General features: G+C 40.2%; 1 protein-coding gene across 7 annotated transcripts in view; it reads right to left on the bottom strand.

Moving 5' to 3' along the window:
• RASGRP3 (RAS guanyl releasing protein 3) overlaps nt 1-14,719 on the bottom strand; it is a 68,575-nt gene that overhangs the window by 14,824 nt on the left and 39,032 nt on the right. For all 7 annotated transcript variants that reach the window (XM_064509481.1, XM_064509474.1, XM_064509478.1 and 4 more), the window contains 5 exons: nt 13,781-13,928; nt 12,140-12,313; nt 11,724-11,840; nt 11,157-11,432; nt 3,740-3,817 (listed from right to left, as the gene is read on the bottom strand). In XM_064509481.1, coding sequence (XP_064365551.1) covers nt 3,740-3,817; nt 11,157-11,432; nt 11,724-11,840; nt 12,140-12,313; nt 13,781-13,928 — 793 coding nt within the window. The remainder of the gene's footprint in view (nt 1-3,739; nt 3,818-11,156; nt 11,433-11,723; nt 11,841-12,139; nt 12,314-13,780; nt 13,929-14,719) is intronic.

The following is a 14,719-nucleotide window of genomic DNA, read 5'->3' as shown; positions in this document are numbered from 1 at the left end:
TAATACCTCCTCTGGGTGCAGCATAAAGAAGTCGGCAGCATGTGAAAGCAAGGCCAGGACTGTGCATAGGAATCCCGCCAGTTTCCAGCCAAGATGTGCTATGACAACGTGGCAGGGAAAACACCAATGCTGTAGTGGAACAAACCTAAATCTTTCTGGGCAGGGACTGGAGCAAATTCACAATAGGCCGGGACACACAACTTCATCCATCCAGGCAGCCTGAGCAGAAAGGGGCTAACCTTTGACTTTCTCTCCAGAAAGGACCAGCCAGATTTTTTTATTTTGAATATATCTTGGCCCTGACTAAATGGTAGCTGACAGCTCACTCGATGCACAGAGCACGCAGCCTGACTCACTCCAAGTGACTAAGATGCTTTGGGAAAAGCTCTGGCATGCTGCTAGACCTGCTCAAATAGAAAATATAAGACAAACCTGAACACAGTTTCAGGTATGGCTTCAAAAATCATCAGTCAGCATGAAAAATGCTGTAAGGCGCACTGGTATTTTCCTGCCTCTGCCACTGAACATCCAGCAGATGAAACAGTGTCAAGCAGAAAAAATTCAGCAGGATTTGGACTGGGAAGGGAGACAGCCCACAGGCTCAGAAGGCCCCAATACTAGCTGATGAGCAATAAATCTGTGTCCCAGTGGTTATCAGACATCCTATTAATTGGTATGAGTTGACGGGACAGTAATTAAGCTTTCTAAAAATGTAACAGTTATCATAATGTATAACAAAGGTATTGTAGACTTTGACATGGAGAGGAAAGATAGTCACAAATACTTTACCATATTTGGTAGAAAGAAACCTGAAGGATGTTAGTGGGTTGCTTCATTCATTTGGCTTTCCCTTTTTCAATTTATCAACACTGCTTTTACCAGTTCTGCAATGGCTCTTGACTCATCATACAAATCTCCACAGGTAGATTTAGGAAGAAGAAATCCCTATATCCACAGAATTAAATTCCAGCACGAAATACAGTGAACCTAAACATCCACCTCTATATGCTAAAAGCATTTATAGAACTTCTTACTCCTAAAACTAATATGCTACCAGACAGCGATGGACCCAAATGCTAGCAACTCTTTTTTGCCCTGAAATATGCAGAAATACAGCAATCTTTTAAAGATAACACATTACGTAATAACATGTAAGATGCTGATATTGTGGCATTCTTACAGCTATGGCCAGAGAAGAGATTTGATGCATTCCTTCTCTTGAAAAATTCTTAGACTAAACGGTCTCAGAATAGCAGAGCTTACCAGAGTGATGCTAAACTACCAAGTCCTCACAGAAAGCTTTTAACTCCTATTGACCTCAACGCAGAAAGGCAGAAAGAGCCTCAATTCACTGGAGCATTCCTCCTTCTTCTGGGCTATTTAATTTGAAATCTCATTTCATTTTTATGTTTTTTGCCATGTCTCAATGAAAACTCCAGTAAGCACCAGGAAATGGACAGATGTTTCAACAAGTTCATTCCCTCAAAATATTTGTAGGTAATTGGACAAATTATTTCCTATAATTCCTCCTATTTCACTCACAGACTCATATGAACAACTGTACTATTAGTTTATATATTTGAAATACAGGCTATAAGGAGGAAAAGTACTAACAAGTGTTCAGAGACCATCTAATTGAGTCTGCTGAACCACCAGAAACACTGTATCTGGCCAGCTTTTTGTGATTCCGGTTGTATCTCCTGCCTGGTTTACTACCATAGGGATAATGGTATCCTAGACTGAAAAATCATTTCCAGATGGATGCAACTATCTGCATATTTTGGTGTTGAAACTAATCCTTCTCAGAAGTAAACAACTTACACAAGTGCATTTTTGCTGGCGTAACTGTGCTAGGCAGAGTCATCTGCTAGTCAGTAGCTGTCCTGGGGGAAATGCACAGCAAGGAGATAACTAGCACACAGGGAAAAGCCGCCTGTGCAACAGAGGGAGTTGCTGCACTATAACTGGCAGTCGGGCTTCGGTAATTTGTTTAGGATGCTACGCTGACCAAAGAGCCTATTTCCAGTTTTAGCACAGAGGAAGTCTTGCTCAAGTGCCTTTCGAAGGCAGGCTCACAGCCTGAGGGACCACATCCCCATTCGCCTGGAGAACAACCGCAGCAGCGCGGGACACTTCCTCTGCAGTGCACCCACACGGGAATTGTACAACAATAAATTGAAGAGCGGTCGTAACACTGTAACTACATTGTCATGATTCCTTTGACAATCTTCTGCACATGCAAAAGCTCTCCAAGTTCTTTCCCCTCTAAAATACCTCGTGTATTTTGGCACATCAACAAAGAGTAGCATGCCACGAACAGCTGGGAGTCTGTCTATTCAGCTGTAGCTTTTTACCCATCACAGTGCTGCAACAGCTGAATGTCACTGGTTATTCATTGCTTATGGAGCGGAAGTCTCCAACGATTGATGGGTACTGTTAAAGTTCAAAGCACTATTCCATATTGCTTTTGTCCTTAAAGCTAAGGCCAGAGAATAAAGCAACAATGTGTTTATTTTCCTCATTTACAATAGTGGCCCACAAATCCTTCCTCAACACAGAGCCGTAACAATTCAACACTGCAGTTACCGCTGGCAGTAATGGAAACACAAGGGAGACAGAATGACCACAGTAAATGGGGACTGCTGTGATCAAACCATATCCAACAAAGACTGCAGACTCAGGAAAGAAATTCCAGGTGTTCGGTCTGAATTAGGGTTGACTACTGAAATATTCAATAGCTTTTTTAATATCAGTCATCACCCCCCATTGAAAGCACACACACAATCTCCAAACTGGTCTCCAAGAGTGAGAAACTCCACTTAAAGCCCGAGAAGGCCTGTACTTGGAAATTAAGTGGCTTTGTTTCCTTGCTTGCTTCTAAGAATACTTCAAAAATATAAAAAGTCATCTCAGACTACTGGACTCCGCTCTCACATTTGCTAAGTGCTTTCAGCCTCCCTTAGTTTGTGTAGGTGTCAGACTTGAGGGTGCTCAGCTTGACAGAGCCGGCTGCCAGATGTGATAGGTAATAAGGATGTAAATGCTCTCCTAGAAACGCCCACAAGGCAGAGGAGTCCCATAACTTTGGCAATAGGAGAGTTAGTAATATTTTAAATGAAAAGTCAGCTATTATTTATGAGATTTATCTATATTCTCCAACTTTCACAGCATAATATAAAATGCACCAGTGCAGCATTAGCTTCAATTATTTCTCTTCAAATAGGATAAGGTGCACATATTAAAACAATACTATCTACTCTGAAATATTTTAACATTGCTTGAGAGCCCAACATACAGTTAATTCCATATAAGCAAACAGCTTTAAAAAAAATACAGCTAATGCTGTGGCCTACCTAAAAGAAATCTTCGGACTTGCTGTTGTTTTATACAATTACATCTGCATCCAGCAAGTGAATCGATACACAATCGACAGAAACTGTTAAGGGCATTTTCATATAAAGCACGACTATGTTTTCCAGGACTTGCAGAGGTTTTGTTGAAAAATAATTAATACTGAAGACTGGCACATTTCACTACTTACTTCTGCTAATGCCCCTTAAGACCTATAAATAGTAACTGTATTTACTATACGCACACACATGTTAAAAGGCTTTAAGCGAACATGAATAAGGCGACTTATTAAATGGCATTCAAAAATATAATCTAATTACTTTATATTAACCTAAACCCATGCAGACAAAATAAGCAACACATCAAAAGGCAGTAAAAGATGACCTACGGATTTGCAGGTCCTTGGTTCCAGCACCAGCGAGAGCTTGTAAATGTCGTCCTCAGTATGATAAAGGTCCAGGGACAGCTACGTGCAAGAGGGAAAAAACAGTAGTGTTTACTAGACCATCTTGGATAAGACAGGGTTGTTAGTGAAGATACACCTCCCACTGAAGCTACACAGAAGTTTTGCTGCTTGGAGCTCAGGATACCCAGAGAAGGCGTTTGCAGTTCCTGGGAAAGCAGCTTTTCACAGGGCTCCCGTAAGCCACACCGCTGAGCCCACATCTGAACCCAGGCACAGATGTGCCGGATTTGGGGGCTGTCACAATCTGCATCATGACATGGCGAGTTGGGGGGCTGCATGTTGATCTTTGCCAAAGGATCGCAGAAGATCGCCCCTACACAAAGTGCTTTCAGCAGCTCAGGGATCATGAGAGATCTCAGAGAAATGGGCCAGTGAATACGCAGACTGTAGGAAAGACGTTTTAAAAGGGCTCAGTAACACACATATCACGAATACAAACATAAATACTCTAATAAAAGCTGTTTAAAGTTTGGTGAGCTATTTGCAACAGAACACTTACTGCATCTAGAGTTTAGGGGGAGTTATTCCGCAAACTCCTTTTAGTGTGCTAAAATGGGACGCTCTACAAACGTTTCATGCAAACGTGCCAGCTAGCAAATTGCCACAAACAGATTTTAGGCAAATGCTCGACCATTACAATTCCAAATTCAAGCTATTCTTCCTGGCCTGATAGGCCTTATAGTTTGTTTCCATCCCCATACTGACTGAATGGGGGTGAACGAGATCAGGCTGCCAGGATTAATAGTTGAGGATGCAATTTGCAGGATTTCTAGAGTTTTACCACAGTTCCTGTTACTACATGAATTTCTTCTAGAACAGGCAGAGAAAGCCAGTACAGACCACTTTTTCTTGCTATAAACATGTGATTTGTCAACCACATGCCATTACTACAGGTTCTTTAATTCTGTCAAGGCCCAAAAAGGAAATACTCTGTTGCTCTCTAACTCTCCTGATGTAAAAGTTGGTAACGACACCTTAAAGTTTGTTAAGCGTATGAGGAAAATACTAGGAGTAATTCGCACTGTGTTCCAATGAAATTTTATGATTTTCCTTGACCTGAAGAAGGGTCAGAATATTGCAGCTCTTCTACAGAGACGAGACGGTGCACGAAAGTGAGGAGGTGGGAAGCCTCTTCAGAAAGTGTCAGGCAAGAGCCGAGCACAGATGCAAGCCTGTGAGGCACAGGCCAGGTTTGACCCTGCTGTTGATGCAGCCAAGGTCTCCAGCCGTGAGCAGCAATCCCCGTTACTCCAGTCCAGCTTTGCCTATTCCCAGTCCCCTCTCACCGAGTAGGGTAGATTCCCTTTCAGCTTCTGTTTTTAGATAAATGACAGCTATTTCTTCCACATGCCCATTCTTCTCCCAGACTAGAGGATTTTTTGAGAGAAAAGAAGGGGCACAAATACAGTCAAAGTAAAATGAAACTGTTTGGTTTTTTTACTTGTGGTCTAGCGCTGATGCAGGTCTGCAGTAAATTCCTCCTTGCTCAGTGTGATGTAGGAGAAAAATAATCAGCACTGTGGCTAATGTCACGCAATGAGAGGAAGCGGCCATTGCATGTTTCCTGTGATCGTGGCCCTGTGTTAATTGGCTTTGGAGTAACTGCCATGATTTGAAGTCATCATCTACCGTGCAAATCCCCAATTAAGCTAAGATCGAGTTAAAAGATGTTTCACAGCAGGCAGATAGAATTATTACCGACTAAATGACTGTGACAGAGAGTTATTTTTAAAGAGACTGGAGTGCTGGATTAGCAACGAACAGGACCAATGACATTATATCGTAGAACCACCACTAGAAACAACCTTCATTTAGGCAGAATTTTGTGTAATGGTAAGACAGAACTAGCACCCCGTTCCCAAATGTAAGGGCCTATCCCAAAATTAATGCAGATCCACTAACTGCCGTAACTAATATTGTTCATGTACTTCTCTATTCAATGACTGTAGTCTTGGGTTCTCTTGTGGTATAAATAAGCAGAAATCAGCTGGAGTAAATTATATTTATCAGATCAGCCTGGCACTGACAGCAGAATTCATAGTTTTGAATTCAAAAGGCTTTGCCCTGTTCCTACTAAAGACCACAGTTTTGTTAGTAGGGAAGATGAGCAAGATATGTATTTGGGGATGGAAATACATTAATATTTACTGAGCAGGTTTGTATCTCCCCTCTGTGAGTTATCTGGCCTTCTAATGAGCAGAGTTTATAAGTTCATTAGGCACAATGTCTAAGCATAAATGGAGGACAAAATATCATCTAGTACAGGTGCTTCAAATAATAGCAAAAACGTACAAGCATGACAACCAAGCAGTAGTTACATAAGCTCTCATCTTATATTTTAGTTACAATTTTGCAGGGACAGACAAAATGTAGTATGAATTTTCCTAGGACAACTTTTACAAAGGACGGTAGATTCCATTCTAACTGGATTGTCATTGATGTCCTATTTTTCCAAGCAATTTTTGGGGGGTGAGGGAAGGAAACCAAAAAAGGCGTGACTATTTTTTAGAAATGGAACTTACTGAAGACAAGTTGGGGAGGGTGACTTTCAATTTGATTGTTTAGATATTTTTCACTCTCTTCACTGGACTGTACAAACGACTGGGACTTTCCAGTTATTTGCATACAGTCTCAGAACAGGATAGTTAAATAGCTGTTAAGACCTAAAAATAGTGGGGGGAAAATGGTGGCACCAAATGTGTTCAAACTCAGTTGGTGTAAAAAGACTAGTAGACTAGTGAAAAGACTGACAACCAATTCCAGTCTGTTGAAAGCAATGAAACGTTTCCCCACCGGCACTTATTCATGTTGTAAAATGAAAAGAATGTGAAAACACTGCACAGCAGGTAATGAACTCACCTAAACTTGCTTTCCAAATATAAGTTTTCTAATAAAGAAAATGTCAGTAGAGATAGCATTCCTCCCTGTTGCACTGAAAAGCATGTGCTTAGGTTCCCTTTTACACCTTCTGCTTCTTAGCTACAGGTTTCAGAGGCCAGGGACCGGCACAGAACTGGCTGCAGGGTCAATGGAGATGGGACAAATGTGGCCAATAATTCATGAAAGGAGGAAGAACAACACAGACTAAGAAAAAGCATGTGCTAAAAAGTTATTCCATCTTTGCTTAAGGTGCTCTGGCTCCTTGGTAGCTGAGTTATGCCGTATTCAGTTGTCCTGCCCAGATGATTCAGTCTACTTTACACATGACCAAGTTAAGGCCTGCATCACTGAAAGCTTTCTCAGCTTTCATGGTCTCCTACGCCACAGTAAACCTGGCACTTGTCTCACCACCCTTCATACAACACACTTTTGCTTTATTTCTGGCATTTTAATTTTCATGCAAAATACTGGCTTGTTTCAGGTAGTTGTTCAAAGTGAAAATTTTGTGAGTTAGGAATTGATTTTTACGCTGACCATGAGACTGGGGTAGGGGTGGGGAAGAGCAGGCTTCTGAGTTTTTGTGTAGGCACCTAAAATAAGGGAGAACTCCAACTTTACAAAAAGCCGATCATTCAGCACCTACCACTGAAGCCAGAGAGATTCAAGTTCCCTTTTTCGCCATTCAGCCTTTTGGTCTACATGCATGACAGCACCTGAAAAATGCCTGTAAGCCCCTTGTCCATGTGGCCTGAAGTTTACTATCACTATCTCTATGCCTGAGATACCCATTTTATCTTGTTGTGGGAGCTGTATGACTGGCAAATCAGTATCCAACAATCTACTTGTCAAGCAAGCATGGGCCAAACTGTTAGCACTTGCTAAGTGCGGTGTAAGAGGCAGTCCTGTAAGGGATGGAGTCCAGAGAAGAGATTTACACGTTGCCACCAGGACAAAAAACCTACCAAGGTTTGCCCAGATAGAAGTGACTTAATGGGAGAACAGAGGAAGTTAACAAATAGTTGGATCAGCTGATTCACACACAAAGGAAGAGCACTGTGCACACGTATACACATTTACTAGTTTTGAAAGGGAGTTTCTCTACGTTAGAGATCAGAAAACTTTTTGCAGAGTTTGTATTGGAGAGGGAGAACATTGCAATAAATTGAATAACTATTTCTTCAGTCTCTGACAACTGAGGATGACTGTAACAGCAAGGGAGGCTAAATCTGCTGAAAGACGATTTGCATGTAGCAAGGTCAACTATTTTTAGTCTGCAGTCCTTGTCAGCTTTGGGCTGCAATCCTAGCTTTTCTTCTTCCCTTTCTCTGACCCCAGCCTACAATTTAAAACATCCTTACTAACAGAAAGACAAAAATATTTCATCTACTGCATAAGTTCATTATTCCTGTTTAAGAACAGTAATAATGTTAACAATGTTAAAAAATGTACTGTAGTGTATTCATACGGTACAAATAAGGACAAAGTTTACACACTGGAAGAAAAATGAGACTATTCATAATATTATGAGATGTACCGAAATCCAGGTCCAGGAGCTTTTTGTAGAAATTGGTTTTTATCCTTCCCAGGGGTCACTGTATTAAATCAAAAAATCCCACAAAAATCTCACATACTTGACTCACAGCTATGCTTCTAATGACTACTGCGAGGACAGAATCACCTTGCGAGGACAGAATCACCTAGGGAAGGTTTTAGGATGAAGACACCTAGGGCTGTCTTCATCACTACTAAAGAGACACCATCCTGTTCATGATTCATGACATGTATCCCGACAACAGAAAAAAGCAACGCAAGTTAAATTTAACCCACGATTGGGTCTGCAATTAACACTGCAGCATGCAGTTTCATTTAGTTGCAATCAGATTGGCTCAATGGTAACTGAACTCAGCAGAGTTATACTAGGAATGAATACATCAGAGCATCATAAGTGAAAAATTGCCTGTCTTTTACTCAACTCCTTCTACTAGTAAATGCAATATACTGAATGAAGTATTATATAAATATAAATAAAATCCCTAACATTATGCAGGAAACAAAAAGAGGAAAATATATATATATAAAAAGAGACAGACGGGTAAAATACATGCGCTCAGGCTGATATAATGATGGATATGAACCTGCAAGGTCTTGGAAAAACCTGAAGCATTCAGCTCCTTCTGAAATACAGGTCATCACACAAAAGAGAGAAGAACAGATATTGAAAATGTCAGCAGTGGTTCAGCTTCTATCTCTCACTTCACATTGTCTAATTTCTGTCCTTTTGGGCTCAGTTTCTTATTGCTCAGTTCTCTAAAGTCTGAGGCTCCACTTCTGTATACTCATAGCCAGTGCTGTAAGATGCTATGAGCTTTCAGAAGTGACCAGGGAAGGGAAAGAGTGATACGGCATGAGATAAAAAAGCAACTCTCAATCCTTAATACAACAAAACAGGAAGAAAAATATCTGTCTTTATAGTCTAACACTTTTAATTAGAGAGTTGCTGCAGTGGACAATACATGGTCCCTTCTCCCTGCTGCCCCACTAACGGTGGTTAGGACTGGTTCCCAGTTTGCTATATACAAAGTAAAACAAGAGAAGGTTTTCCTATTCCCCAAACCTTTCCCATTCCCCATTTCAATGAAGCCACAGGTCCATCCACACCAATGGCAGCCCCAAGCTCAGACTTATGTTCCTCATTCTCTATAGTGCAAAACCCTGTACCTGAGCAGTTCCAGCATAAATCCATCATAAACTATAACCTCTGCTTAATTTCTAGATATGTATATCTTTGAGCTTTTAAAAGGAAAACATGTAGAAAAAGAGTTCTAAAGCTCCTGCCCACTAGCCCTCTGGTCAAGGCATTCACCTAGAATGAGACAGCAGTGGTCAAATCTGTGACCTAAACGAGGAAAAGCTGGAATTTAGCTCCCACCTCCCCACCAAGTGAATGCTGAGACATTGCCTACTCTGGATTCATCTATTCAAATGTAGCCATATTACTTCCCTGGCTTTGATCTAGCTTGGCCTGGCTTTTTCTGCCATCTGAAAGGGGAAAAAAAAACACTTTGGAGAAAAGCTTGGTCTCAAGAAGCTTATGCTCTCCAACAAAATAAGCAGAAACACTGGAAGAATTCTCAAACCTGTCCTAGTTACACACAGACCTTGTCTACTTGTAAGTTCATTTAAATAAAGACTTGTAATGACTTAGAGTAAACACTTTCTCTTTTGATCTGGGTTAGAGATCTGAAAGACAAAGTTGAAATAGCAAGAACAGAAACACTATAAAAAGATTACGTATAAGAAAGTCCTTTACTCAATGTGACATGTTTCAGACTATTCTTAGGTGATGATGTGGCTTTCTTTTATTTTCTTGCAACATGAACTGTTTTATAACAAACATCATTCCTTTTTTCAGGTTTCACAGGTTCCCCCTTAATTTCAAAATACTGTTTTTTGCCCATGGGCTGAACAAACTGTGGTGCTGGGTCAAATACTGGTCCACTTAAGATCAGTGCTAAACAGACTGAATTTCAACAGAAACAAGATTTGACTTATAGGTTCAGGCAACATGCTTCAGTATATTTTAAAACAAAGAAAAATGTAGTAGTTATTAAAATGGCAGTCATTGCCTAGATACCAAAAAATGGGAATTACAAGGAATTCTTTCTAGCATTGTCGGTCAGGGCTTTAAAAGGAAACAACCCCCCAAACACATTATTTTGTTTTTGACTAGCTCAAAACAGGAGACTAACCACTGAATTTATTTGCTCAGTAAAACTCTCTGTGTGCTAAAATTTTTCAAGTTTGAATAGGTTTTATTCAGTGTTCTTTGAAATCTCACTATTCTTTGATTTGAAATCAGTCATTCAAATCCATCTCTCTAATCTGTATGTACACATTTCAATCCCCCCAAAATGTAGCCACTCTCAAGGGAGAAGGGGAGGAAAAAGCGGAGGGATGGTGGAAGCTGTTTAACAACATACAAGGATATGTTTATTCAGTGGATAGGAAGACTACTGTATTGAATTCAAAGCATAGAGAAGGGAGAACAGAATTACGCACAAGTAAGAATGTTACTTACACAGCCATGTCAAGATCTCATCAGATCTTTGCATAGGAGACATAAACCTAAAATACCGAGTCAGAATGTGGTTTTTATTTCTCTAAACAACTCTCCCCCTTCTGTCGTTCTTAAAAAATGTAATTGACACAATGCCTTTTCTGCTTTGGCATCCAGCCATCATGTACTCCATTAATGAAACTCTCTTCAGCTTTATTCATATCTCATGTGAACTCGTTTCTATTTTGTATCCTCTCCCTCCCCTTTTACAAAACCGAGACAACAAAGTGCATTTATCTTTATAGATATGAATACCCTGTCGACTCCCTATTGACCCACCAGCTCCCTGCTGACCCCTATTCAACTTCTGAATAACTGAAGTGAATTAGAATTTATACTTACAGTTAGCAGGTTAATTAAATCCATATTAGGCTCTAAATGATGAGAGGCAGTTTGCATGGAAACCAGTTCACTCAAGGTGATGGAAAGCTGCTGCATTTTCACTATGTTTACTTTGTTGTCATCTATCCAGTCAGGAAAGATGACATGGACAGCAATCAAGTCTTTCAAGTGAACTCCTAAAATGGGAATTTTGAAGCCAACACAGTCAGCAAAAGCCTTGCGGTAGTTGCAGTAGTTTCCATTGGAAGAGACCAGCTCCGTCATTTCATTCCAGTCCTACAAACAGCCACAGAAGCAAGTCTCTGAGAACATTTATACAATTTCCTTAATCTGTTTTAAATGAGTGCAACTCATGTCAGAGTGCTGGTGATGCTGATTTCCTCCTCAGCACAGGCAATCAAACAGAGGATCTCCACGAGCCAATCCTTTCCCACCAGAAGGAACCTTTTCGGGCACCCTGCCATGATCCAAGTGTTGTGCTGGTGAAACACCTGCACTGCAGAACCCATCAGACCTCAAAGAAGGGATGTTCTGTGTAATACATGTCTGTTCTAGAGTCAACCATACCTTTGTGACTTCTGAAGACAGATGAGAATGAGTTTCTTTCAGGCGAGAAATAGAGCTGTGGCTTAGACCTCCCACAACTGCCATCAGTGTGTTGAAGTTCTGGAGATGAAGGAGCTTCTGCAGGAGAGATTAATCACACAAAACTAAATATCAAAGGATCATGGGGCAGCTGGCCAGTGTCACACAGCACAAGCTCAGGCAGACAACCTATCACTGCCACCCAACCTATCACCGCTAAAACAGAAATGACTAGACCAGGGGACATAACCAAACAATTCAGTGTTTCATTTTTTATTAGACTAGCTCCTGTTCATTGAGCAAGCAATAAAAAGAGCATCCAGTTCATTTGTCTTCTGCAGTCTCCATCTGTATTATTGCTTTCTACTAGAGGAAAAAGACTCACATGTGAGACTCACCTGTGCAACATTGATAAACTTTGTGATTACTTCTGCCCTTTGCTGGGGTGTTGGTTTGCTGAGAACCATGAGCTGGACCCATTTGGAGATACCATTAAATAAAGCAATAGATCTCTCCAAAGTGGGATTGTTCTCCAAGCAGCCGTGGATCACATAGCTTTGGTAGTCTGTAAACTAACAGAAGAAAGGCATTTTCAGTAAAAAATGCATGGTGTAAGAATCAAAGTGAAGCTTTTACTATTTTTCCTTTTAAAAAGTCCTCTTGTTTAGAAAGCGGTTACCACTCAGATCCTACCAAAAGTCCCTGCTGCAGATCAGTTCTTTCTTAAAAGTTTTAAGTTGGTCATTCAAGTAAAAACAAATAAAAACAAAAGAAAAACTTCAGTGTTTGTGTGTCAGTTAATGCATGGACAAGCATGAAGAACATGATTATTACCTCCACGAAATTATCTTTCCCACAATTTACTCAATACTTACAACTTTTTAATCTATGTGGTTTTACTTTACATTCTGCTGGCATGATATTTTATAGAAATTCTCTAATGCCACAAGCTATAAGCATGTAGATAAGAGTTTCCATCCCTTTCCAATATCCTGACTAACTTCGCCGTTATGTAAAGAGCGAGATCTTGGCACCACTGAAATCAATAGGAGCTTTGTCACTCTTCTTGGGAGCCTGAACTGCAGCCCAAGAAGCAAGTTATGCAGCCATTTTTTTCTCCTATTTCAAGAAATTTCTGCATTAGAAAGAGTTTAAGTCCTGCTAAATTGTGCTCCTTTTCAGGTTACTGTTCAGTCCTTGTGTGTTCATAGATATAGTTTTCCATGGGAAAGCTACTGATCCCAAGAATTAAATTTCTCTAAATGTCTGGGAAGTATTTTCAACTGTCCTTTAAAAATGGAAAGGCATTGTGTGTCAGGAGCATCAGACTGATGGAGCAGCAAAGGTAGAAATATACTGCCAAGGAAACAGAGAGTGTGGGAGGGCAAGGGATCACCCAAGCTCAGGGAGGAGGAGCACGGAGTGGTTGTGCAGTCTCTATATTTGGAGGTTTTCAAGACCTGACTGGATAAAGCCCTGAGGAACCTGGTTTGATCTCAGAGCTGACTATGATTTGGGCAGGAGGTTGGATTAGAGACCTCATGATGTCCCTTGAACCTGGGTCTAATACTAGTTGGCAAATGAAAGGACAGTTTCTGAAAAAATGGTTGGGACTGTGAATGGAGACTACAGAATGGCTATACATATTTCAGTCTTTTCAAAAATAATTTGATGCAAAGGCTCCAGTGTTTCCAGAAAACTAATTAACTATTTTCCTCAAGGGAAAAAAAGCATCTGAAGAATTGGAGCTATAATATTAGTTTGATCAAAATAATCCCTGTACATGGCTGCAGTAGCTCTTAGCAGTAATTCTTGCCGAGAATTTATGCACAAAATTAATTTCTATGAGTAAAATGGTCAGTCATGAAAAAGAGAAAGGAAGTGCTGGTCCGGCCATGGCTATGGATGTCATATGAAGGATTACAAAGATTTACTACATTGAAATGTAATGGGAAAAAAGTTGTACATGTTGAACCATACAAACGCTCTCTTGAAGGACAGGCTCTTAATTGCAAGTGAAAAAGTTGTAGGTTTCTTACAGAAATTCTTCTAAAAGATTTATGCTCCAGAAAAGTGAGATGTTCAGCTAGCTCAATGGGCTCCAGATGGTCAAACAGCAGGCAGGCTTTTCCTTTCTTGGAAATCCTTTTCCTCTGTGTAACTCTTCTCATCCAGTCATAGGAAGGACTGCAACAGAAAAATAAGTACCATACTCATTTCTGTTTGGGTGCAGCCTACAATTTGCACATATAGTATAAAATTACCATGAGACAGACCAAGAGTTATCTGATCTACAACACTCAGCACATTCCAAACACTCAGAGTAAGACTCGTTCAGGTACATAATGGAAGATGAGAGTTTCAGAGGCACTACCACAAGTGCTACACAACAGCAGGTTTCTGCCAGAACCCAAGAACAAAGTATTCTTCTCTGCGGTACAGGAAATGATAATTCAAAAATGCCTAGCAACTACATTTCAAGAAGAACAGGCCATATAAAATTCTGATTAAGAAAAAAAAAAAAGGACTTCAATAACATCAAGGATTTATTTTTACTCTGTAGAACCACAGGTCCATGAAATAATAGAACAGCAGAAACACAGTCAAACAGCTAACAAACAATAAGATTAAGGGGGTGGATTAAAAGGCAAATCATTTGCTTCCAGCCAACAGAATAATCTCTACCCAAAAACAGTAATAGCACTTCATAGCATTTCTAATTTATTATTTTAAAATGAAGGTTTAACAGCCAATATTCATGTGATTTCACTGGTATTTTTCTTGCAGGAAATCTTGCAACCCTCACTGAGATTAATAGTGCTGTCCTTCCAGGTCACTATACAAATCTTTAAATAAAGAAAGATTACTACGCACATGCCATATTTTAAAAGAAAATCCACAATATCAGGTGAGATACAAGGGCCTGTCTGGTGATGTTAAAAAGGTAAGTTTAATTTCAGGGTGTCAAGGAAGTAAGG

This window comes from Dromaius novaehollandiae, chromosome 3, assembly GCF_036370855.1.
Source record: "Dromaius novaehollandiae isolate bDroNov1 chromosome 3, bDroNov1.hap1, whole genome shotgun sequence".
In the NCBI taxonomy this organism is placed as follows: Eukaryota; Metazoa; Chordata; class Aves; order Casuariiformes; family Dromaiidae; genus Dromaius; species Dromaius novaehollandiae.
This window is presented reverse-complemented; position numbering and strand designations above follow the sequence as displayed.